Source organism: Cherax quadricarinatus, chromosome 28 (assembly GCF_038502225.1).
Source record: "Cherax quadricarinatus isolate ZL_2023a chromosome 28, ASM3850222v1, whole genome shotgun sequence".
In the NCBI taxonomy this organism is placed as follows: Eukaryota; Metazoa; Arthropoda; class Malacostraca; order Decapoda; family Parastacidae; genus Cherax; species Cherax quadricarinatus.
In genome coordinates, this window is record NC_091319.1 from 41,047,106 (window position 1) to 41,073,751 (window position 26,646).

A 26,646-nucleotide genomic window follows, 5' to 3' on the forward strand; every position below is an offset into this window, starting at 1 on the left:
GTTAGGTTAGGTTAAGTTAAGTTAGGTTAGGTTGCGTTAGGTTAAGTTAGGTTAGGTTATATTAGGTTACGTTAAGTTAGGTTAGGTTAGGTTAGGTTAGGTTAGGTTAGGTTAGGTTAGGTTAAGTTAGGTTAGGTTAGGTTAGGTTAGGTTAGGTTAGGTTAGGTTAGGTTAAGTTAAGTTAGGTTAGGTTAAGTTAAGTTAGGTTAGGTTAGGTTAAGTTAAGTTAGGTTAGGTTAGGTTAAGTTAAGTTAGGTTAGGTTAGGTTAAGTTAAGTTAAGTTAGGTTAGGTTAAGTTAAGTTAGGTTAGGTTAGGTTAAGTTAAGTTAGGTTAGGTTAAGTTAAGTTAGGTTAGGTTAGGTTAAGTTAGGTTAGGTTGCGTTACGTGAAGTTAGGTTAGGTTATATTAGGTTACGTTAAGTTAGGTTACGTTAGGTTAGGTTATATTAGGTTACGTTAAGTTAGGTTAGATTAGGTTAGGTTACAATTGGAAAAAAACTGTTAATATAACATAAAATATGCTAATATGGTCTGGCTCACCAACAATAAATGGCAGCCATTTTACACTGCTCGCATAATTATGTCAGATTTTAAGTGTTCAGTGCACCATCAACAGCCATTTGACTGTTTTTACAACAGTGTCATGTTGACTGTGGTCATGTTGACTGTGGTCATGTTGACTGTGGTCATGTTGACTGTGGTCATGTTGACTGTGGTCATGTTGACTGTGGTCATGTTGACTGTGGTCATGTTGACTGTGGTCATGTTGACTGTGGTCATGTTGACTGTGGTCATGTTGACTGTGGTCATGTTGACTGTGGTCATGTTGACTGTGGTCATGTTGACTGGTCAACATGACTGGCTGACGTATGACTCCTCTATCCACCTTTTATCTTACCCAGAAAGCGAAGCCAAGAGAGAAAATAAGCAGATGTGTTACGTGGCAGGCAGCTGCAGCATCAACTGTGTCATCACAGCTGCAAGAGGCAGCTGCAGCATCAACTGTGTCATCACAGCTGCAAGAGGCAGCTGCAGCATCAACTGTGTCATCACAGCTGCAAGAGGCAGCTGCAGCATCAACAGTGTCATCACAGCTGCAAGAGGCAGCTGCAGCATCAACTGTGTCATCACAGCTGCAAGAGGCAGCTGCAGCATCAACAGTGTCATCACAGCTGCAAGAGGCAGCTGCAGCATCAACAGTGTCATCACAGCTGCAAGAGGCAGCTGCAGCATCAACTGTGTCATCACAGCTGCAAGAGGCAGCTGCAGCATCAACAGTGTCATCACAGCTGCAAGAGGCAGCTGCAGCATCAACAGTGTCATCACAGCTGCAAGAGGCAGCTGCAGCATCAACAGTGTCATCACAGCTGCAAGAGGCAGCTGCAGCATCAACAGTGTCATCACAGCTGCAAGAGGCAGCTGCAGCATCAACTGTGTCATCACAGCTGCAAGAGGCAGCTGCAGCATCAACAGTGTCATCACAGCTGCAAGAGGCAGCTGCAGCATCAACAGTGTCATCACAGCTGCAAGAGGCAGCTGCAGCATCAACTGTGTCATCACAGCTGCAAGAGGCAGCTGCAGCATCAACAGTGTCATCACAGCTGCAAGAGGCAGCTGCAGCATCAACTGTGTCATCACAGCTGCACGAACAATGCTGTTGCTGCGCTGGTATGGCCGCATCTTTCCCTATGAACCACCAGACAAACTGTCAGTATTATTATCTCTCGGGTTTATTTAAGGAAAGTTATAACATTAAATGAGAGATTATAGAATCATTTACTGTTTTATCAACATGTTAATTATTTTAATAATTATTGCTACCAAGTATCTTATTTCCTCAAAGCTACTAACCGTCTTATATCCTTATTACTACCAGCTGCTACCGTTAATTAATAATAATAATAATAATAATAATAATAATAATAATAATAATAATAATAATCATAATCATAATATCTTTATTTCTACAAGTACATGTACAAGGTATACAGACCATAGCTGACATCAATGACATACTACTATATAGAAAGCCGCTTGTTATGCAGAGCATTTCGGGCAAATTACGTCAGTTTTGTCCCAGGATGCGACGCACACCAGTCGGCTAACACCCAGGTACCCATTTTATACTGATGGGTGAACATGGACAACCAGAGTAAGGAAACAAGCCCAATGTTTTCACCCTTCCGGGAATCGAACCCTGCCCCCTCAGCGTGTGAAGCGGAAGCTTTGCCTACCAGGCCACGAGCCACCTTAATTAACTACTACCACTGCTGCTGCTATTTTAACTACTATTACTACTATCAGTGCTATTGCTAATTCAACTACTACTACTACTACTACTACTACCACTGCTACTGCTAATTCAACTACTACTACTACTACTACTACTACTACTACCACTGCTACTGCTAATTCAACTACTACTACTGTTACTACCGCCATCCACTTCTTCCACCTCTCTCGTGTCTTGTCTTCAGACTGTGTTTACTTTTGTTCACTCAGCAGTGACTTGACAATAGCCCAGGATAGACCAAAACATTGTATCAAGTCAGGTGTCCCGTGTTCCAGCCTCTGGGTTCACTTATCATTCCCCAGCTACCACACACACGCCTCTGTGCCAGCTTGATTAATAACTTACCAAATTAGGACATACAAAGACGAAAAACATAGCTAAACTTCCTTTAGGAAAAATATAGAACTGAAAATGTTAGTATTAATAAGAACAACAATAACAATAATAATAATAATAATAATAATAATAATAATAATAATAATAATAATAATTATTATTATTATTATTATTATTATTATAATAATGAGAAGGATATATTAATTTCCTGAACATTTTAATCTGATCTGAAGAGGAATTTTCCATTAATAACATGGAAACCAATATTCTAAATTATTAATAATGTAATGTTAGAAACTGACACAAACTTTGCATCACAAAGATAACGGGGTACCTGTACCTCCTCCCATGGCAGACTTAGGTCCGACTAAACCTTTACAAAAATTCAATTTATGTCAAAGGCCCTAAAATCTGGGACACCCTACCTGAGAACTCTAGAACTGCAGACACATTCATCACCTTCAAAACTACCATTAGAAAACATCTTATCTCCCTGATACACCCTGTCAACTAATTACACGAATACCACCTGGTGGTTCACACTTACACTCACTCACCTATTTGACCATAAACAGAAATATTAATCTCAATCTCAAAATAATGAATCCTATGACACTCCAATACTGAAACTATGTACTGTGCCAAAACAAAAGCATTCACATTGCTAAACTCACAAACTAGTATTTAGTCACTTAGCCATGATACCAACTTACCTCATAATTTGTAATATTTTAAAATATATAATTAAACTAAGTCTGCCCGAAATGCCTAGCCATGCTAAGCGTTCTAGTGGTACACTCTGTAATCATTATTTAACTACATGTAAACCACACAACAACCAAATTCTGTAAATTCAACATTGTAATCTTTATAGAGAATAAACTTTGAAATTTGAATGGCAGACTTAGGTCTCCAGACACTCCCCAGATAGGGAGCTAAGGCCGGGTCACCACTATTGGAAAAGACCCGGGCCGGGAGAATACCGGCGAATAAAAAAAAAAAAAACGAAAAACTTTGCATGAAACTAAATTGAAGTTTTCTTTCAGACAAAGTTATCAGTGTTTTAATTTATAAACCGTCCAGAAAAGTTACTCCCAAGGTATGAGACTGGAAGGAATGCCACACAGTGGTGGCAACTTGACGAGACGATAACACATCGGAGGACGGGCGGGGCTAGAACACAAGGAGTATTTTAACTTCAAGGACACTACACTAACCACTCTAATATTTGTTTGCAATCGTGTTACTACGATGTCGTGAATGAAGAATGACAATTTAAGTCTTTCTTTAAGTAATATTAAAAAGCTTGGAAAGTTTGAAGCTGATCAGAAGAGGTGTTCTCAACATATCTGGTAGTAACACTGAACGAGGATAAAGGGACAATTACCAGGGTTATTGTCTTGTGGAAGTTCTCTAACTGGACATACAATATGATATTATTTAATTTCTATGGAGATAATGTATTACCCAGTCTTCTTCAATATTTCGAAACTAGTTTACTGTTACTAGGAAAAAAGCTCATGCAGGTACTGGTATATGCAGGAGCCCATTAAACTGACTACTCCAGGACTTGTTTTCTGCATCATAACGAAACCTCTTCAGATCTGCACTAAACAATTAACACTCGGGTATCCTACTTGCAAGACACTTGTGTTTGTTGCTGGACTTTGTACGTGTCAAGTTATCAGTTAGGTTTTTCAATGGTGTAGCATTATTTTCCATAAGAACATAAAGATGGAACACTGCAGCAGGCCTAATGGCCCATGCGAGGCAGGTCCAAATCTTCTACCGGCTTAAGCCAATGTCTCAAACTAGTCAGGTCAGGCCACATTCACTTAAGGAAGGAGCACGGCATCTGACCTTGTAGTACTAGCTAGTCAGGTCCAACTCACACACACCTACACCAACTCATGTATTTATCCAACCTATTTTTTAAACTACGCAACGTCTTAGCTTCTTTGACGGTACTCGGGAGTTTGTTCCACTCATCCACAACTCTATTACCAAACTAGTGCTTTCTTATATCCTTCCTGAATCTGAATTTTTCCAATTTACAATCATTGCTGCGAGTCCTGTCTTTGGCTACATATTATTAGCACACTATTTACATTCCCTTTATTTATTCCTGTTTTTCATTTATACACCTAAATCATATCCCCCCCAAATTCTATGCATTTTTAGAGAGTGCAGATTCAGGGCCCTCAGTCTATCCTCATAGGGAAGATTTCTAATACATGGGATCAACTTTGTCATCCTCCTCTGTACGTTTTCCAGTGAATTTATATCCATTCTGTAATATGGTGACCAGTACTGTGCAGCATAATCTAAATGAGGCCTAACCAATACCCCTGCCAAGCTACCCAAGACTCTATAACTCCACCCGGTAGATCATCAGATGCAGCATTCTCCACCTGACCTAAACATTCTGAACCTGACTATAAATACTCCCGTACCTTCCACCCCAGGTAGATCTGTTTGTGACTTGAAAAAGCCCACTGTGTGGGCGAAACGTTGTCAATAAAGGATCACATTAAACTGTATGTGTTTATGTTTCCATATATAGAGCTGATGAACAACCTGAGAACTTCTGTTATTTATGCTTCTTGATATGAAGCCAAGGATTCTGTTAGCTTTATTACGAACACTAATGCACTGTTGTCTTGGTTTTAGATTACTGCTAACCAGAACTCCCAAATCCTTTTCTCAATCAGTAATATTAAGATCTACATTATTTAGTTTATATGTGGAATGGTTGTTTTCCTTTCCAATGTTTAGAACTTTGCATTTGTCTATATTAAACTGCATCTGACACTTTTAAGACCACTGCATCAGTCTATTCAAATCTTCCTGGAGTGCTCTAATGCCCTCGTCAGAATGAATTCGTCGGCCTTTTTGTATCATCGGCAAACTTGCTTATATCACTATTTATTCTCTCATCTATGTCGTTTATGTAGATTGTGAACAACAAGGGGCCCAACAGTGACCCCTGCGGAACACCACTCATGACGTGCCCCCGCTCTGATTTCTCCTCAGTAATGCAAACTCTCTTCTGCCTATCTATCAATCATGCCTCTACCCAGGAAAAAATTTCTTCTCCTATGCCGTGTGCCTTAAGTTTCCTTAATAGCCTCTGATGTGGAACTCTATCGAAAGCCTTACTGAAGTCCATATACACAATATCATAATCAATACCATGATCTACCTCCTCAAATACCTTAGTGAAAAAAAGTTAGTAAATTCATAAGACAGGAACGCCCCTTTGTAAAACCGTGCTGAGATTCATTAATCAGCTTCTGCCTTTCAAGATGGCTACGAATTGCCCGGCAATTATTGATTCCATAAATTTTCCCACTATGGAGGTTAGGCTTATTGGTCTATAGTTCAAAGCTAAGGACCTGTCACCTGCTTTGAAAATAGGTATCACGTTTGCCATTTTCCACTTATCTGGCACTATGCCAGTTTGTAATGATATGTTTAAAAGATTAGCCAATGGTTTGCTAAGCTCCTCTTTGCAGTCCTTGCAAACAGTTCATCAGGGCCTGGGGATTTTTTAGATTTTAATTTACCTATTTCCCTAAGGACCATGTCGCATCAACACTAGTGAGTAAACTACCGGCTGCATCAAATACCTTTCACATAGACTCTGATAAGTTTAAAACATACTATACCAATAAAGGGGTAATCCCAAACAGTTGTCAACTAGTAAGTGACTTCGTGCAAAAAGAACTAAGCAGGTTAAACCCATTGTAGATGAATGGTCCAAAGAACCGTCATGTTGTTAAATTAGACACATGTGCAACTCTTGGTTATCTTTATTGAGGAAACGTTTAGCCACACAGTGGCTTCATCAGTCCATACAAAGGATAAACTTGAAGAACAGGAGGAGAATGAGGTAATAAGTCCCTCAGCCTTGAGTCGATGTGGTCAGTCCATCAATCTTGAATAGAATACGGCATAGGAGCGGAGAAGCAGCTTATAAACCGTATGGCAGGAGAGGTTTATAAGCTGCCTCTCCGCTCATATGCCGTATTCTATTGAAGATTGATGGACTGACCACATCGACTCAAGGCTGAGGGACTGATTACCTCAATCTCCTCCTGTTCTTCAAGTTTATCCTTTGTATGGACTGATGAAGCCACTGTGTGGCGAAACGTTTCGTCAATAAAGATACCCAAGAGTTGCACATGTGTCTAATTTAACAGGTTAAACCCATCTAAGACCACCGGCCCAGGTAACATCCCATCCAAGTTCCTAAAAGATGGTGCCTCTGAATTGCCAATCCTCATTGCTCACATAATAAATTTGTCCATCACCACTAATACCGTACCGGAGGGGTTCATGGATGCCAGAGTTGCTCCTATTTTCAAGAAAAATAGTAGGTCTGATGTAAGCAACTATAGGCCTGTTAGTATAGCCAGTGTAATATCCAAAATTCTTGAGAGGGCGGTGTACTGTCAAGTAGTTAAGTACATTAATGACAACAACATTCTTTATATTTACCAATCAGGCTTTAGATCTTACTCAACCGACACCTCTCTAAATTATGTGAGAACTGAAATTTCGATAGGGAACCTCATAGGTATGGTAACCTTAGACTTGCAAAAGGTCTTCGATACTGTCAACCACAATATATTATGTAAGAAACTTCAAGCTATCGGTATAGGTTCCGTAGACTGGTTTAAGTCCTATCTTAGCAACAGGAAACAAATGGTCAAAATCAACTAAACGGAATCAGAACCTCTGCCGATAGCATGTGGAGTTCCCCAAGGTAGTATTCTGGGTCCCTTATTATTTCTATGTAATGTAAACGACATGTCCATCAGTGCCAAGTGCAAACTCCTACTGTATGCGGATGACAGTGCTCTGTTAGTGTCAGGTAAAGATCCACAAGATATAAGTAATGTAATAACAATGGAACTGAAGTCCTGCAGCAAATGGTTAGTAGACAACAAACTATCGTTACACTTCGGGAAAACGGAAGCCATACTCTTTGGGACGAAACATTAACTGAGAAGGGTAAATAATTTTAATGTCCGGTGTAATGGGAACCCATCACTTCAGTTTCCTCAGTGAAATATCTGGGAATCTCCTTTGACCCATGCAAGTAAGGAGAACTGATAGGGAACAGTGTAGTAAAGAAAGCGAATGCCAGACTGAAGTTCCTCTAAGGACAAGCACAGTGTCTACCTACTGAGGCTCGCAGGACCCTATGTCTAGCCCTTATACAGTGTCATATGGACTACGCTTATTCTTCATGGTACTCTGCCTTGATACAAAAACTGAAAGATAAATTGCAAATCACCCAGAACAAAATGGTAAGATTCATTCTGGGCCTGGGACCAAGAGAACATGTAGGCCAGGATGAATTACAGCAGTTGGATATGCTGAATGTTGAAGACAGAGTAAAACAACTGAAGCTAAATCATGTTTATAAAATTGCTCACAAACAATGTCCAGAATATCTTGCTGTCAATTTTGTCAAGGTTGGGAACCAAAGCAATCATAGTACTAGGGGGAGAGAACACAACTTTGTAGTACCCACAGTCATTGGCCAGGCGTCAAACACCTTTTATTGTACAGCAATAAAGAAATGGAACAGACTACCTGCACATGTCAAAGCCAGTCATAGCGTGAACCAGTTCAAGAAGAGTGCCAAAAGGTGTCTGATGAATGTAGCTACAGAAAGGGAGGGGAATGATTTTCTATTTTTTTTAGCTAATACACATGTAAATATAAATCATGTTACCTTATTCCTAGTATATCTTATTTATAGTATAATAATAAGACATTATCTCCTTTCTAGTATAATAATAAGGTATTAAAAGGACCCCAATGGAAATGAGTCACTCTGTCTGACTTTTTGGGTTATCCCAGGTTCTCTACACATATGCTGCTATGTTTGATAATCAATGTAACTCTATTTGTGTATACCTGATTAAACTTACTTATGTCACTTGTGACCCTAATAGTGCATAGTTTATTATCTTCCTTTTCTACATAATTTATTATTTCTGGAATATAGCTAGTATCTTCCTGTGTAAAAACTGAGAGGAAGTAAGTGTTAAAAATTCTACACATTTAGTTATCATTGTTCGTGATCTGACCTGAGTAACTTTCGAGCAGGGGAAATTTTGTCCCAAATTTTACTTTTTTATACCTGAAAGAATCATTTTGCGTTCGTCTTCGACTCCCTTGCAACTTTAACCTCATAATCTCTCTTTGGTTTTCTTATTGCATTTTTTATTTATCTCTTTAGCTGAATATATTGATTTCTTAACTGCCCTTCTCTTTTGATTCGCGTATATATGCCTCTCTTTTGACCAATGAGATGTTTAAATCTATTGTTTATCTATTAAGGATCATATTTGCTTGATCTGAATTCCTTATTCGGAACATAAGTTGTCTGAGGAGCTACAACTATGCTCATGAAAACGTCATGTCGGCAACTATCACCATCTACCTGACCCATAGTCAGGTCATTCCAGTTCACCCCACCAAACGTAAATCCTTAATATTTAATCAAATTTTAATAGGACACCAAAGTTATTTTTCTCTGTCTTCGAAGTTTTCATTAATAATCTAAAAACACCTTTTCTGATTGGCTTCAAATTTTTAAGCCTTGTGTACTGTAACTAGTGTCAGGGTCAGCCTAGTACTGTGGGTGTTTGGTGTACTGTAAATAGTGTCAGGGTCATCCTAGTACTGTGGGTGTCTGGTGTACTGTAACTAGTGTCAGGGTCAGCCTAGTACTGTGGGTGTCTAGTGTACTATAACTAGTGTCAGGGTCAGCCTAGTACTGTGGGTGTCTGGTGTACTGCAACTAGTGTCAGGGAGAGCCTACTACTGTGGGTGTCTGGTGTACTGTAACAAGTGTCAGGGAGAGCCTAGTACTGTGGGTGTCTGGTGTACTGCAACTAGTGTCAGGGTCAGCCTAGTACTGTGGGTGTCTGGTGTACTGTAACAAGTGTCAGGGAGAGCCTAGTACTGTGGGTGTCTGGTGTACTATAACTAGTGTCAGGGTCAGCCTAGTACTGTGGGTGTCTGGTGTACTGTAACAAGTGTCAGGGAGAGCCTAGTACTGTGGGTGTCTGGTGTTCTATAACTAGTGTCAGGGTCAGCCTAGTACTGTGGGTGTCTGGTGTACTGTAACAAGTGTCAGGGAGAGCCTAGTACTGTGGGTGTCTGGTGTACTATAACTAGTGCTAGGGCCAGCCTAGTACTGTGGGTGTCTGTTGTACTGTAGCTAGTGTCAGGGCCAGCCTAGTACTGTGGGTGTCTGGTGTTCTGTAACTAGTGTCAGGGTCAGCCTAGTACTGTGGGTGTCTGGTGTACTGTAGCTAGTGTCAGAGTCAGCCTAGTACTGTGGGTGTTTGGTGTACTGTAACTACTGTCAGGGCCAGCCATGTACTGTGGGTGCCTGGTGTACTGTAACTAGTGTCAGGGTCAGCCTAGTACTGAGGGTGTCTCGTGTACTGTAACTATTGTCAGGGCCAGCCTAGTACTGTGGGTGTCTGGTGTTCTATAACTAGTGTCAGGGTCAGCCTAGTACATTGGGCGTCTGGTGTTCTGTAACTAGTGTCAGGGTCAACCTAGTACTGTGGGTGTCTGGTGTACTGTAACTATTGTCAGGACCAGCCTAGTACTGTGGGTGTCTGTTGTACTGTAACTAGTGTCAGGATCAGCCTAGTACTGTGGGTGTCTGGTGTTCTGTAACTAGTGTCAGGGCCAGCCTAGTACTGTGGGTGTCTGGTGTTTTGTAACTAGTGTCAGGGTCAGCCTAGTACTGTGGGTGTCTGGTGTTCTGTAACTAGTGTCAGGTTCAGCCTAGTACTGTGGGTGTCTTGTGTACTATAACTAGTGTCAGGGCCAGCCTAGTACTGTGGGTGTCTGGTGTTACCTGGAGGTTACCTGGAGGTTATTCCGGGGATCAACGCCCCCGCGGCCCGGTCCATGACCAGGCCTCCCGATGGATCAGGGCCTGATCAACTAGGCTGTTACTGCTGGCCGCACGCAGTCCGACGTACGAGCCACAGCCCGGCTGATCCGGCACTGACTTTAGGTATCTGTCCAGCTCTCTCTTGAAGGCAGCCAGGGGTTTATTGGCAATTCCCCTAATGCTTGATGGGAGACTGTTGAACAGTTTTGGGCTCCGGACACTTATGGTGTTTTCTCTTAGTGTACCAATGGCGCCCCTACTATTTATTGGCGGCATTTTGCATCGCCTGCCCAGTCTTTTACTTTCGTAGGGAGTGATTTCTGTGTGCAGATTTGGGACCATTCCTTCCAAGATTTTCCAAGTGTAGATTATGATATATCTCTCCCTCCTGCGTTCAAACGAGTATAAGTCAAGTGCTTCCAAGCGTTCCCAGTAGTTAAGGTGCTTGACAGAACATATACGTGCAGTAAAGGATCTCTGTACACTCTCTAGATCTGCGATTTCACCTGGTTTGTATGGAGATGTTAATGTACAGCAGTATTCCAGCCTAGAGAGAACAAGTGATTTGAAAAGGATCATCATGGGCTTGGGGTTGTATTGTACGCTGGGATGTGCACGCCTCGGTGGCGGAGGAAGGGAAGGTTGTTGTTGCTGTTGTTGCTGGTAACACTGGGGTTGTGTTGTACGCTGGGTTGTGCACGCCTCGGTGGCAGAGGAAGGGAAGGTTGTTGTTGTTGCTGGTAACACTGGGGTTGTGTTGTAAGCTGGGATGTGCACGCCTCGGTGGTGGAGGAAAGGAAGGTTGTTGTTGCTGGTAACACTGGGGTTGTGTTGTACGCTGGGATGTGCACGCCTCAGTGGTGGAGGAAGGGAAGGTTGTTGTTGCTGGTAACACTGGGGTTGTGTTGTACGCTGGGATGTGCACGCCTCAGTGGTGGAGGAAGGGAAGGTTGTTGTTGTTGCTGTTGTTGATGGTAACACTGGGGTTGTGTTGTACGCTGGGTTGTGCACGCCTTGGTGGTGAAGGAAGAGAAGGTTGTTGTTGTTGCTGTTGTTGCTGGTAACACTGGGGTTGTGTTGTAAGCAGGGATGTGCACGCCTCGGTGCCGGAGGAAGGGAAGGTTGTTGTTGTTGCTGGTAACACTGGGTTGTGTTGTGTGTACTGTAACTAATGTCAGGGCCAGGCTAATACTGTGGGTGTCTGGTATACTGTAACTAGTGTCAGGGTCAGCCTAGTATTGTGGGTGTCTGGTATACTGTAACTAGTGTCAGGGCCAGCCTAGTACTGTGGGTGTCTGGTGTACTGTAACTAGTGTCAGGGCCAGACTAGTACTGTGGGTGTCTGGTGTTCTATAACTAGTGTCCGGGTCAGCCTAGTACTGTGGGCGTCTGGTGCTCTGTAACTAGTGTCAGGGTCAACCTAGTACTCTGGGTGTCTGGTGTATTGTAACTATTGTCAGGGCCAGCCTAGTACTGTGGGTGTCTGGTGTACTGTAACTAGTGTCAGGGTCAGCCTAGTACTGTGAGTGTCTGGTGTACTGAAACTAGTGTCAGGGCCAGCCTAGTACTGTGGGCGTCAGGTGTTCTGTAACTAGTGTCAGGGTCAGCCTAGTACTGTGAGTGTCTGGTGTGCCGTAACTAGTGTGAGAGTCAGCCTAGTACTGTGGGTGTCTGGTGTACTATAACTAGTGTCAGGGTCAGCCTAGTACTGTTGGTGTCTGGTGTACTGTAACTAGTGTCAGGGCCAGGCAAATACTGTGGGTGTCTGGTGTACTGTAACTAGTGTCAGGGTCAGCCTAGTATTGTGGGAGTCTGGTATACTGTAACTAGTGTCAGGGCCAGGCTAGTACTGAGAGTGTCTGGTGTACTGTAACTAGTGTCAGGGCCAGGCTAGTACTGTGGGTGTCTGGTGTACTGTAACTAGTGTCAGGGCCAGGCTAGTACTGTGGGTGTCTGGTGTACTGTAACTAGTGACAAGGTCAGCCTAGTACTGTGGGTATCTGCTGTATTGTAACTAGTGTCAGGGTCAGCTTAGTACTGTGGGTGTCTGGTGTACTGTAACTAGTGACAGGGTCAGCCTAGTACTGTGGGTGTCTGGTGTTCTGTAACTAGTGTCAGGGTTAGCCTAGTACTGTGGGTGTCTGGTGTTCTGTAGCTAGTGTCAGGGTCAGCCTAGTACTGTGGGTGTCTGGTGTGCTATAACTAGTGTCAGGGCCAGCCTAGTACTGTGGGTGACTGGTGTATTGTAACTAGTGTCAGGGCCAGGCTAGTACAGTGGATGTCTGGTATACTGTAACTAGTGTCAGAGTCAGCCTAGTACTGCGGGTGTCTGGTATACTGTAACTAGTGTCAGGGCCAGCCTAGTACTGTGGGTGTCTGGTGTACTGTAACTAGTGTCAGGGCCAGGCTAGTACTGTGGGTGTCTGGTGAACTGAAACTAGTGTCAGGGCCAGGCTAGTACTGTGGGTGTCTGGTGTACTGTAACTAGTGTCAGGGGCAGGCTAGTACTGTGGGTGTCTGGTATACTATAACTAGTGTCAGGGCCAGCCTAGTACTGTGGGTGTCTGGTATACTATAACTAGTGTCAGGGCCAGCCTAGTACTGTGGGTGTCTGGTATACTATAACTAGTGTCAGGGCCAGCCTAGTACTGTGGGTGTCTGGTATACTATAACTAGTGTCAGGGTCAGCCTAGTACTGTGGGTGTCTGGAATACTATAACTAGTGTCAGGGTCAGCCTAGTACTGTTGATGTCTGGTATACTATAACTAGTGTCAGGGCCAGCCTAGTACTGTGGGTGTCTGGTACACTATAACTAGTGTCAGGGTCAGCCTAGTACTGTGGGTGTCTGGTATACTGTAACTAGTGTCAGGGCCAGCCTAGTACTGTGGGTGTCTGGTGTACTGTAACTAGTGTCAGGGCCAGGCTAGTACTGTAGGTGTCTGGTGTACTGTAACTAGTGTCAGGGCCAGGCTTGTACTGTGGGTGTCTGGTGTACTGTAACTAGTGTCAGGGCCAGGCTAGTACTGTGGGTGTCTGGTGTACTGTAACTAGTGTCAGGGCCAGCCTAGTACTGTGGGTGTCTGGTATACTATAACTAGTGTCAGGGCCAGGCTAGTACTGTGGGTGTCTGGTGTACTATAACTAGTGTCAGGGCCAGGCTAGTACTGTGGGTGTCTGGTGTACTGCAACTAGTGTCAGGGCCAGGCTAGTACTGTGGGTGTCTAGTATACTATAACTAGTGACAGGGTCAGCCTAGTACTGTGGGTGTCTGGTACACTATAACTAGTGTCAGGGCCAGACTAGTACTGTGGGTGCCTGGTGTGCTATAACTAGTGTCAGGGCCAGACTAGTACTTTGGGAGTCTGGTGTACTATAACTAGTGTCAAGGCCAGCCTAGTACTGTGGGTGTCAGGTATACTGTAACTAGTGTCAGGGCCAGCATAGTACTGTGGGTGTCTGGTGTACTGTAACTAGTGTCAGGGCCAGACTAGTACTGTGGGTGTCTGGTGTACTGTAACTAGTGTAAGGGCCAGACTAGTACTGTGGGTGTCTGGTATACTATAACTAGTGTCAGGGTCAGACTAGTACTGTGTGTGTCTGGTGTGCTATAACTAGTGTCAGGGACAGACTAGTACTTTGGGTGTCTGGTATACTATAACTAGTGTCAGGGCCAGACTAGTACTGTGGGTGTCTGGTATACTATAACTAGTGTCATGGCCAGCCTAGTACTGTGGGTGTCTGGTATACTGTAACTAGTGTCAGGGTCAGCCTAGTACTGTGGGTGTCTGGTGCACTATAACTAATGTCAGGGCCAGCCCAGTACTGTGGGTGTCTGGTGCACTATAACTATTGTCAGGGCCAGCCTAGTACTGTGGGTGTCTGGTGCACTATATCTAGTGTCAGGGCCAGACTACTACTGTGGGTGTCTGGTGCACTATAACTAGTGTAAGGGCCTGCCTAGTGCTGTGGGTGTCTGGTGCACTATAACTAGTGTCAGGGCAAGCCTAGTACTGTGGGTGTCTGGTGCACTATAACTAGTGTCAGGGCCAGCCTAGTACTGTGGGTGTGTGGTGCACTATTACTAGTGTCAGGGCCAGACTAGTACTGTGGGTGTCTGGTGCACTATAACTATTGTCAGGGCCAGACTAGTACTGTGGGTGTCTGGTGCACTATAACTTGTGTCAGGGCCAGCCTAGAACTGTGGGTGTCTGGTGTAGTGTAACTAGTGTCAGGGCCAGGCTAGTACTGTGGGTGTCTTGTGTACTGTAACTAGTGTCAGGGCCAGGCTAGTACTCTAGGTGTCTGGTGTTCTGTAACTAGTGTCAGGGCCAGGCTAGTACTGTGGGTGTCTGGTGTACTGTAACTAGTGTCAGGGCCAGGCTAGTACTGTGGCTGTCTGGTGTACAGTAACTAGTGTCAGGGTCAGCCTAGTACTGTGGGTGTCTGGTGTACTGTAACTATTGTCAGGGCTAGCCTAGTACTGTTGGTGTCTGGTGTTCTATAACTAGTGTCAGGGTCAGCCTAGTACTGTGGGCGTCTGGTGCTCTGTAACTAGTGTCAGGGTCAACATAGTACTCTGGGTGTCTGGTGTATTGTAACTTTTGTCAGGGCCAGCCTAGTACTGTGGGTGTCTGGTGTACTCTAACTAGTGTCAGGGTCAGCCTAGTACTGTGAGTGTCTGGTGTACTGAAACTAGTGTCAGGGTCAGCCTAGTACTGTGGGCGTCTCGTGTTCTGTAACTAGTGTCAAGGTCAGGCTAGTACTGTGGGTGTCTGGTGTGCCGTAACTAGTGTGAGAGTCAGCCTAGTACTGTGGGTGTCTGGTGTACTATAACTAGTGTCAGGGTCAGCCTAGTACTGTGGGTGTCTGGTGTACTGTAACTAGTGTCAGGGTCAGCCTAGTATTGTGGGTGTCTGGTATACTGTAACTAGTGTCAGGGCCAGGCTAGTACTGAGAGTGTCTGGTGTACTGTAACTAGTGTCAGGGCCAGGCTAGTACTGTGGGTGTCTGGTGTACTGTAACTAGTGTCAGGGCCAGGCTAGTACTGTGGGTGTCTGGTGTACTGTAACTAGTGACAAGGTCAGCCTAGTACTGTGGGTGTCTGCTGTATTGTAACTAGTGTCAGGGTCAGCCTAGTACTGTGGGTGTCTGGTGTACTGGAGGCCCGGTGGCCTGGTGGCTAAAGCTCCCGCTTCACACACGGAGGGCCCGGGTTCGATTCCCGGCGGGTGGAAACATTTCGACACGTTTCCTTACACCTGTTGTCCTGTTCACCTAGCAGCAAATAGGTACCTGGGTGTTAGTCGACTGGTGTGGGTCGCATCCTGGGGGACAAGATTAAGGACCCCAATGGAAATAAGTTAGACAGTCCTCGATGACGCACTGACTTTCTTGGGTTATCCTGGGTGGCTAACCCTCCGGGGTTAAAAATCCGAACGAAATCTTATCTTATCTTATCTTATCTTACTGTAACTAGTGACAGGGTCAGCCTAATACTGTAGGTGTCTGGTGTACTGTAACCAGTGTCAGGGCCAGCCTAGTACTGTGGGTGTCTGGTGTTCTGTAACTAGTGTCAGGGTTAGCCTAGTACTGTGGGTGTCTGGTGTTCTGTAGCTAGTGTCAGGGTCAGCCTAGTACTGTGGGTGTCTGGTGTGCTATAACTAGTGTCAGGGCCAGCCTAGTACTGTGGGTGTCTGGTGTATTGTAACTAGTGTCAGGGCCAGGCTAGTACAGAGGATGTCTGGTATACTGTAACTAGTGTCAGAGTCAGCCTAGTACTGCGGGTGTCTGGTATACTGTAACTAGTGTCAGGGCCAGCCTAGTACTGTGGGTGTCTGGTGTACTGTAACTAGTGTCAGGGCCAGGCTAGTACTGTGGGTGTCTGGTGAACTGAAACTAGTGTCAGGGCCAGGCTAGTACTGTGGGTGTCTGGTGTACTGTAACTAGTGTCAGGGGCAGGCTAGTACTGTGGGTGTCTGGTATACTATAACTAGTGTCAGGGCCAGCCTAGTACTGTGGGTGTCTGGTATACTATAACTAGTGTCAGGGCCAGCCTAGTACTGTGGGTGTCTGGTATACTATAACTAGTGTCAGGGGCCAGCCTAGTACTGTGGGTGTCTGGTATACTATAACTAGTGTCAGGGTCAGCCTAGTACTGTGGGTGTCTGGAATACTATAACTAGTGTCAGGGTCAGCCTAGTACTGTGGATGTCTGGTATACTATAACTAGTGTCAAGGCCAACCTAGTACTGTGGGTGTCTGGTACACTATAACTAGTGTCAGGGTCAGCCTAGTACTGTGGGTGTCTGGTATACTGTAACTAGTGTCAGGGCCAGCCTAGTACTGTGGGTGTCTGGTGTACTGTAACGAGTGTCAGGGCCAGGCTAGTACTGTAGGTGTCTGGTGTACTGTAACTAGTGTCAGGGCCAGGCTAGTACTGTGGGTGTCTGGTGTACTGTAACTAGTGTCAGGGCCAGGCTAGTACTGTGGGTGTCTGGTGTACTGTAACTAGTGTCAGGGCCAGCCTAGTACTGTGGGTGTCTGGTATACTATAACTAGTGTCAGGGCCAGGCTAGTACTGTGGGTGTCTGGTGTACTATAACTAGTGTCAGGGCCAGGCTAGTACTGTGGGTGTCTGGTGTACTGTAACTAGTGTCAGGGCCAGGCTAGTACTGTGGGTGTCTGGTATACTATAACTAGTGTCAGGGTCAGCCTAGTACTGTGGGTGTCTGGTACACTATAACTAGTGTCAGGGCCAGACTAGTACTGTGGGTGCCTGGTGTGCTATAACTAGTGTCAGGGCCAGACTAGTACTTTGGGAGTCTGGTGTACTATAACTAGTGTCAGGGCCAGCCTAGTACTGTGGGTGTCAGGTATACTGTAACTAGTGTCAGGGCCAGCGTAGTACTGTGGGTGTCTGGTGTACTATAACTAGTGTCAGGGCCAGACTAGTACTGTGGGTGTCTGGTGTACTGTAACTAGTGTAAGGGCCAGACTAGTACTGTGGGTGTCTGGTATACTATAACTAGTGTCAGGGTCAGACTAGTACTGTGTGTGTCTGGTGTGCTATAACTAGTGTCAGGGACAGACTAGTACTTTGGGTGTCTGGTATACTATAACTAGTGTCAGGGCCAGACTAGTACTGTGGGTGTCTGGTATACTATAACTAGTGTCATGGCCAGCCTAGTACTGTGGGTGTCTGGTATACTGTAACTAGTGTCAGGGTCAGCCTAGTACTGTGGGTGTCTGGTGCACTATAACTAATGTCAGGCCCAGCCCAGTACTGTGGGTGTCTGGTGCACTATAACTATTGTCAGGGCCAGACTAGTACTGTGGGTGTCTGGTGCACTATAACTTGTGTCAGGGCCAGCCTAGAACTGTGGGTGTCTGGTGTACTGTAACTAGTGTCAGGGCCAGGCTAGTACTGTGGGTGTCTTGTGTACTGTAACTAGTGTCAGGGCCAGGCTAGTACTCTAGGTGTCTGGTGTTCTGTAACTAGTGTCAGGGCCAGGCTAGTACTGTGGGTGTCTGGTGTACTGTAACTAGTGTCAGGGCCAGGCTAGTACTGTGGCTGTCTGGTGTACAGTAACTAGTGTCAGGGACAGCCTAGTACTGTGGGTGTCTGGTGTACTGTAACTATTGTCAGGGCTAGCCTAGTACTGTGGGTGTCTGGTGTTCTATAACTAGTGTCAGGGTCAGCCTAGTACTGTGGGCGTCTGGTGCTCTGTAACTAGTGTCAGGGTCAACCTAGTACTCTGGGTGTCTGGTGTATTGTAACTTTTGTCAGGGCCAGCCTAGTACTGTGGGTGTCTGGTGTACTCTAACTAGTGTCAGGGTCAGCCTAGTACTGTGAGTGTCTGGTGTACTGAAACTAGTGTCAGGGTCAGCCTAGTACTGTGGGCGTCTCGTGTTCTGTAACTAGTGTCAAGGTCAGGCTAGTACTGTGGGTGTCTGGTGTGTCGTAACTAGTGTCAGGGTCAGCCTAGTACTGTGGGTGTCTGTTGTACTATAAGTAGTGTCAGGGTCAGCCTAGTACTGTGTGTGTCTGGTGTTCTGTCACTAGTGTCAGGGTCAGCCTAGTACTGTGGGTGTCTGGTGTACTATAACTAGTGTCAGGGCCAGTCTAGTACTGTGGGTGTCTGGTGTACTGTAACTAGTGTCAGGGCCAGGCTAATACTGTGGGTGTCTGGTATATTGTAACTAGTGTCAGGGTCAGCTTAGTATTGTGGGTGTCTGGTATACTGTAACTAGTGTCAGGGCAAGGCTAGTACTGTGGGTGTCTGGTGTACTGTAACTAGTGTCAGGGCCAGCCTAGTACTGTGGGTGTCTGGTGTACTGTAACTTGTGTCAGAACCAGGCTAGTACTGTGGGTGTCTGGTGTACTATAACTAGCGTCAGGGCCAGGCTAGTACTGTGGGTGTCTGGTGTACTGTAACTAGTGTCAGGGCCAGGCTAGTACTGTGGGTGTCTGCTGTACTGTAACTAGTGTCAGGGTCAGCCTAGTACTGTGGGTGTCTGGTGTACTGTAACTAGTGACAGGGTCAGCCTAGTACTGTGGGTGTCTGGTGTTCTGTAACTAGTGTCAGGGTCAGCCAAGTACTGTGGGTGTCTGGTGTTCTGTAACTAGTGTCAGGGTCAGCCTAGTACTGTGGGTGTCTGGTGTAATATAACTAGTGTCAGGGCCAGCCTAGTACTGTGGGTGTCTGGTGTATTGTAACTAGTGTCAGGGCCAGGCTAGTACTGTGGGTGTCTATTATACTGTAACTAGTGTCAGAGTCAACCTATTACTGTGGGTGTATGGTATACTGTAACTAGTGTCAGGGCCAGCCTAGTACTTTGGGTGTCTGGTGTACTGTAACTAGTGTCAGGGCCAGGCTAGTACTGTGGGTGTCTGGTGTACTGTAACTAGTGTCAGGGCCAGGCTAGTACAGTGGTTGTCTGGTATAATGTAACTAGTGTCAGGGCCAGGCTAGTACTGTGGGTGTCTGGTGTGCTGTAACTAGTGTCAGGGGCAGGCTAGTACTGTTGGTGTCTGGTGTACTGTAACTAGTGTCAGGGCTAGGCTAGTACTGCGGTTGTCTGGTATAATGTAACTAGTTTCAGGGCCAGGCTAGTACTGTGGGTGTCTGGTGTACTGTAACTAGTGTCAGGGTCAGCCTAGTACAGTGGGTGTCTGGTATACTATAACTAGTGTCAGGGCCAGCCTAGTACTGTGGGTGTCTGGTATACTATAACTAGTGTCAGGGCCAGCCTAGTACTGTGGGTGTCTGGTATACTATAACTAGTGTCAGGGTCAGCCTAGTACTGTGGGTGTCCGGTTTACTATAACTAGCGTCAGGGTCAGCCTAGTACTGTGGATGTCTGGTATACTATAACTAGTGTCAGGGCCAGCCTAGTACTGTGGGTGTCTGGTACACTATAACTAGTGTCAGGGTCAGCCTAGTACTGTGGGTGTCTGGTATACTGTAACTAGTGTCAGGGCCAGCCTAGTACTGTGGGTGTCTGGTGTACTGTAACTAGTGTCAGGGCCAGGCTAGTACTGTAGGTGTCTGGTGTACTGTAACTAGTGTCAAGGCCAGGCTAGTACTGTGGGTGTCTGGTGTACTCTAACTAGTGTCAGGGCCAGGCTAATACTGTGGGTGTCTGGTGTACTGTAACTAGTGTCAGGGCCAGGCTAGTACTGTGGGTGTCTGGTGTACTGTAACTAGTGTCAGGGCCAGGCTAGTACTGTGGGTGTCTGGTGTACTGTAACTAGTGTCAGGGCAAGCCTAGTACTGTGGGTGTCTGGTGTACTGTAACTAGTGTCAGGGCCAGGCTAGTACTGTGGGTGTCTGGTGTACTGTAACTAGTGTCAGGGCCAGGCTAGTAGTGTGGGTGTCTGGTGTACTGTAACTAGTGTCAGGGCCAGGCTAGTACTGCGGGTGTCTGGTTTACTGTAACTAGTGTCAGGGTCGGCCTAGTACTGTGGGTGTCTGGTATACTATAACTAGTGTCAGGGTCAGCCTAGTGCTGTGGGTGTCTGGTATACTATAACTAGTGTCAGGGCCAGCCTAGTACTGTGGGTGTCTGGTGTACTGTAACTAGTGTCAGGGCCAGGCTAGTACTGCGGGTGTCTGGTTTACTGTAACTAGTGTCAGGGTCGGCCTAGTACTCTGGGTGTCTGGTATACTATAACTAGTGTCAGGGTCGGCCTAGTACTGTGGGTGTCTGGTATACTATAACTAGTGTCAGGGTCAGCCTAGTGCTGTGGGTGTCTGGTATACTGTAACTAGTGACAGGGTCGGCCTAGTACTCTGGGTGTCTGGTATACTATAACTAGTGTCAGAGCCAGCCTAGTACTGTGGGTGTCTGGTATACTATAACTAGTGTCAGGGCCAGCCTAGTACTGTGGGTGTCTGGTATACTATAACTAGTGTCAGGGCCAGCCTAGTACTGTGGGTGTCTGGTATACTATAACTAGTGTCAGGGCCAGCCAAGTACTGTGGGTGTCTGGTATACTATAACTAGTGTCAGTGTCAGCCTAGTACTGTGGGTGTCTTGTGTACTATAACTAGTGTCAGGGTCAGCCTAGTACTGTGGGTGTATGGTATACTATAACTAGTGTCAGGGCCAGACTAGTACTGTGGGTGTCTGGTATATTATAACTAGTGTCAGGGTCAGCCTAGTACTGTGGGTGTCTGGTATACTATAACTAGTGTCAGGGCCAGACTAGTACTGTGGGTGTCTGGTGCGCTATAACTAGTGTCAGGGCCAGACTAGTACTGTGGGTGTCTGGTGCACTATAACTAGTGTCAGGGTCAGCCTAGTACTGTGGGTGTCTGGTGTACTATAACTAGTGTCAGGACGAGCCTAGTACTGTGGGTGTCTGGTGTACTATAACTAGTGTCAGGACCAGCCTAGTACTGTGGGTGTCTGGTATACTATAACTAGTGTCAGGGCCAGACTAGTACTGTGGGTGTCTGGTATACTATAACTAGTGTCAGAGTCAGCCTAGTACTGTGGGTGTCTGGTGCACTATAACTAGTGTCAGGGTCAGCCTAGTACTGTGGGTGTCTGGTATACTATAACTAGTGTCAGGGCCAGCCTAGTACTGTGGGTGTCTGGTATATTATAACTAGTGTCAGGGTCAGCCTAGTACTGTGGGTGTCTGGTGTACTATAACTAGTGTCAGGGTCAGCCTAGTACTGTGGGTGTCTGGTATACTATAACTAATGTCAGGGCCAGACTAGTACTGTGGGTGTCTGGTATACTATAACTAGTGTCAGGGCCAGACTAGTACTGTGGGTGTTTGGTTTACTATAACTAATGTCAGGGTCAGCCTAGTACTGTGGGTGTCTGGTGCACTATAACTAGTGTCAGGGTCAGCCTAGTACTGTGGGTATCTGGTATACTATAACTTGTGTCAGGGCCAGCCTAGTACTGTGGGTGTCTGGTATATTATAACTAGTGTCAGGGTCAGCCTAGTACTGTGGGTGTCTGGTATACTATAACTAGTGTCAGGGTCAGCCTAGTACTGTGGTTGTCTGGTGTACTATAACTAGTGTCAGGGTCAGCCTAGTACTGTGGGTGTCTGGTATACTATAACTAGTGTCAGGGCCAGCCTAGTACTGTGGGTGTCTGGTATACTATAACTAGTGTCAGGGCCAGACTAGTACTGTGGGTGTCTTTGTCACTGGAATTTACAGTAATTATATTGATAACCTGAGAAATCGTTCTTCTGATCTGCTTCAAACTTCTCAGCGAAGATGTATTCCTAGCGATATTTTCAATAATTGTGTATTTTCCTGTGAAATAACTGGAGCTAACCTTTTATGGACAACTTTAATCTATAATGTCTGTAGTAACTTATAACAAGAAAATAATAATTTTAACGCTAAGTAGGTTGAAAGTTGTCAGTTTTCTAACTTGATAAATATTAAATAACTGAATATTGAGTAGGAACTTAAAATATTGAGTAGGAACTTAAAATATTGAGTAGGAACTTAAAATATTGAGTAGGAACTTAAAATATTGAGTAGGAACTTAAAATATTGAGTAGGAACTTAAAATATTGAGTAGGAACTTAAAATATTGAGTAGGAACTTAAAATATTGATTAGGAACTTAAAATATTGATTAGGAACTTAAAATATTGAGTAGGAACTTAAAATATTGAGTAGGAACTGAAAATATTGAGTAGGAACCTAAAATATTGAATAGGAACTTAAAATATTGAGTAGGAACTTAAAATATTGATTAGGAACTTAAAATATTGATTAGGAACTTAAAATATTGAGTAGGAACTTAAAATATTGAGTAGGAACTTAAAATATTGAGTAGGAACTTAAAATATTGAGTAGGAACTTAAAATATTGAGTAGGAACTTAAAATATTGAGTAGGAACTTAATATATTGAATAGGAACTTAAAATATTGAGAAGGAACTTAAAATATTGAGTAGGAACTTAAAATATTGAGTAGGAACTTAAAGTATTGAGTAGGAACTTAAAATATTCATTAGGAACTTAAAATATTGATTAGGAACTTAAAATATTGACTAGGAACTTAAAATATTGAGTAGGAACTGAAAATATTGAGTAGGAACCTAAAATATTGAATAGGAACTTAAAATATTGAGTAGGAACTTAAAATATTGATTAGGAACTTAAAATATTGATTAGGAACTTAAAATATTGAGTAGGAACTTAAAATATTGAGTAGGAACTTAAAATATTGAGTAGGAACTTAAAATATTGAGTAGGAAGTTAAAATATTGAGTAGGAACTTAAAATATTGAGTAGGAACTTAAAATATTGAGTAGGAACTTAAAATATTGATTAGGAACTTAAAATATTGATTAGCAACTTAAAATATTGAGTAGGAACTTAAAATATTGAGTAGGAACTTAAAATATTGAGTAGGAACTTAAAATATTGAGTAGGAACTTAAAATATTGAGTAGGAACTTAAAATATTGAGTAGGAACTTAAAATATTGAGTAGGAACTTAAAATATTGAGTAGGAACTTAAAATATTGAGTAGGAACTTAAAATTACTTACTTGGATTTGCTTCAGTGTTTTTTTATTAAATAATTGATTTCGATGCAGTAGCTGGAGAATGCCTCTTCTGATCGAGTCCAAACTTCAAACGCTGGTGTATCTTGATTAGAACTATGTTTGTAATGAATACGGGTTGTGTTGATGTGTCATTCTATACTGAGAAGTTTGTGCAGAGATATCTGACTTCTTGTGATATTTGTTAATGACTTATTTCACTAGTTTTCAAACCTTCGATGATAAGATAAGATAAGATTTCGTTCGGATTTTTAACCCCGGAGGGTTAGCCACCCAGGATAACCCAAGAAAGTCAGTGCGTCATCGAGGACTGTCTAACTTATTTCCATTGGGGTCCTTAATCTTGTCCCCCAGGATGCGACCCACACCAGTCGACTAACACCCAGGTACCTATTTGCTGCTAGGTGAACAGGACAACAGGTGTAAGGAAACGTGTCGGAATTTCCACCCGCCGGGAATCGAACCCGGGCCCTCCGTGTGTGAAGCGGGAGCTTTAGCCACCAGGCCACCGGGCCTGGATTGTATTTTACTACGTTAATACCAGTTTACAATATGATGACTACAAAAATGGTTCTATCTGACAATAAATTTTAAAGTGGTGGACCGGTAAGCCAGTGGAAGGCCTCGGTCAGATGACCAAAAGCTCTAAAGGCGGGTCATCATGTGACTGAGACCCGCGTCAGGAAACATTTGTCCTGTTTCCTGACGAACCGAACCTAACCTAACCTAACCTAACCTAACCTAACCTAACCTAACCTAACCGAACCTAACCTAACCTAACCTAACCTAACCTAACCTAACCTAACCTAACCTAACCTGCAACATGATATTTGACCTCCTCAGCTTCTCTCGTCTCGGTGCTCAAACATTGTGTAAATTCCACTTTCTTATCAAATCTTATTTATTTTATGTCTGTAAACAACTTTACAAAGATAAACTATAACATCAAATTATACTAAGATATTTTTTCACATATAGCCACGTTGACTGTCTCTCAGTGAATATATGATCAGAGTTCATTTTAATTCTTATTTTATGGAATAAAATATTCTTGATTGGTGGCGAACAATTAACCCGCAGCCTTAATGACCCTCGTGTAGTCCATAGGCTTATAACCCCATTAACCCACTAAGGTTGTCGCTATTATGAAGGAATTATACCACTGGCAACAAATAGCAACTATTACAAGCCTAGCTGACAACAATGACATATTACCGTATAGAAAATCCCTGATTATGCACAGCATTTCTGGTAACTTGGGTGTTCTTAGCTCCCAGGATGCCACCCACAACATTCAACTGTGGCCAGGTCGCTTCTTCTCTTTGATTCGCCGGTACTCTCCAAGTGGCTAAAGCTCTCGCTTCACACAGCGAGTGCCCGGGTTCGATTCCCGAAGAGGGTACAAACAGTGGGCGTTTCTTAATACCAGTTGTCTATGTTCCCCATTAGTATAAAATGGGTACCTGGGTGTTAGTCGACTGGTGTGGGTCGCATCCTGGGTGTTAGTGGACTGGTGTGCGTCGCATCCTGGGTGTTAGTCGACTGGTGTGGGTCGCATCCTGGGTGTTAGTGGACTGGTGTGGGTCGCATCCTGGGTGTTAGTCGACTGGTGTGGGTCGCATCCTGGGTGTTAGTGGACTGGTGTGGGTCGCATCCTGGGTGTTAGTGGACTGGTGTGGGTCGCATCCTGGGTGTTAGTCGACTGGTGTGGGTCGCATCCTGGGTGTTAGTGGACTGGTGTGGGTCGCATCCTGGGTGTTAGTGGACTGGTGTGGGTCACATCCTGGGTGTTAGTGGACTGGTGTGGGTCGCATCCTGGGTGTTAGTGGACTGGTGTGGGTCACATCCTGGGTGTTAGTGGACTGGTGTGGGTCACATCCTGGGTGTTAGTGGACTGGTGTGGGTCGCATCCTGGGTGTTAGTGGACTGGTGTGGGTCACATCCTGGGTGTTAGTGGACTGGTGTGGGTCGCATCCTGGGTGTTAGTGGACTGGTGTGGGTCGCATCCTGGGTGTTAGTGGACTGGTGTGGGTCGCATCCTGGGTGTTAGTGGACTGGTGTGGGTCGCATCCTGGGTGTTAGTGGACTGGTGTGGGTCGCATCCTGGGTGTTAGTGGACTGGTGTGGGTCGCATCCTGGGTGTTAGTGGACTGGTGTGGGTCACATCCTGGGTGTTAGTGGACTGGTGTGGGTCGCATCCTGGGTGTTAGTGGACTGGTGTGGGTCGCATCCTGGGTGTTAGTGGACTGGTGTGGGTCACATCCTGGGTGTTAGTGGACTGGTGTGGGTCGCATCCTGGGTGTTAGTGGACTGGTGTGGCTCACATCCTGGGTGTTAGTGGACTGGTGTGGGTCGCATCCTGGGGACAATATTAATCTAATCTGCCTAAAATGCTCAGCGTAACAAGCGGCTTTCTATATAGTAATAAGTCATAGATGTAAGCTAGGCTTGTATACCTTGTACATGTACTTGTATACCTTGTACATGTACTTGTATACCTTGTACATGTACTTGTATACCTTGTACATGTACTTGTATACCTTGTACATGTACTTGTATACCTTGTACATGTACTTGTATACCTTGTACATGTACTTGTATACCTTGTACATGTACTTGTAGAAGTTAAGACAATATTATTATTATTATTGTTATTATTGTTATTATTATTATTATTGTTGTTGTTATTATTATTATTATTATTATTATTATTATTATTATTGTTATTATTGTTATTATTATTATTATTATTATTATTATTATACCTTGTACATGTACTTGTAGAAGTTAAGACAATATTATTATTATTATTGTTATTATTGTTATTATTATTATTATTATTATTATTGTTGTTGTTATTATTATTATTATTATTATTATTATTATTATTATTATTATTATTATTATTGTTATTATTATTATTATTATTATTATTATTATTATTATTATTATTATTATTATTGTTGTTGTTCTTATTATTATTATTATTGTTGTTGTTATTATTATTATTATTATTATTATTATTATTAT

The 26,646-nt window shown here is 44.1% G+C and overlaps 1 protein-coding gene across 1 annotated transcript; it reads right to left on the reverse strand.

Annotated features, from left to right (window-relative positions):
- Window positions 1-644: 644 nt before the first annotated feature.
- On the reverse strand, window positions 645-25,262 carry LOC138853348 (uncharacterized). Its single transcript, XM_070089542.1, has 2 exons — window positions 23,602-25,262; window positions 645-1,686 (listed from the first exon to the last, which is right to left on the reverse strand). The coding sequence occupies exon 2, from the start codon at window positions 1,678-1,680 to the stop codon at window positions 937-939; it is 744 nt and encodes a 247-aa protein (XP_069945643.1). The 5' UTR covers window positions 1,681-1,686; window positions 23,602-25,262; the 3' UTR covers window positions 645-936.
- Window positions 25,263-26,646: the final 1,384 nt, after the last annotated feature.

Coding starts and splice junctions, on each gene's coding strand:
- LOC138853348 (XM_070089542.1), bottom strand. CDS start 1,680: ATGCGGCCATACCAGCGCAGCAACAGCATTGTTCGTGCAGCTGTGATG.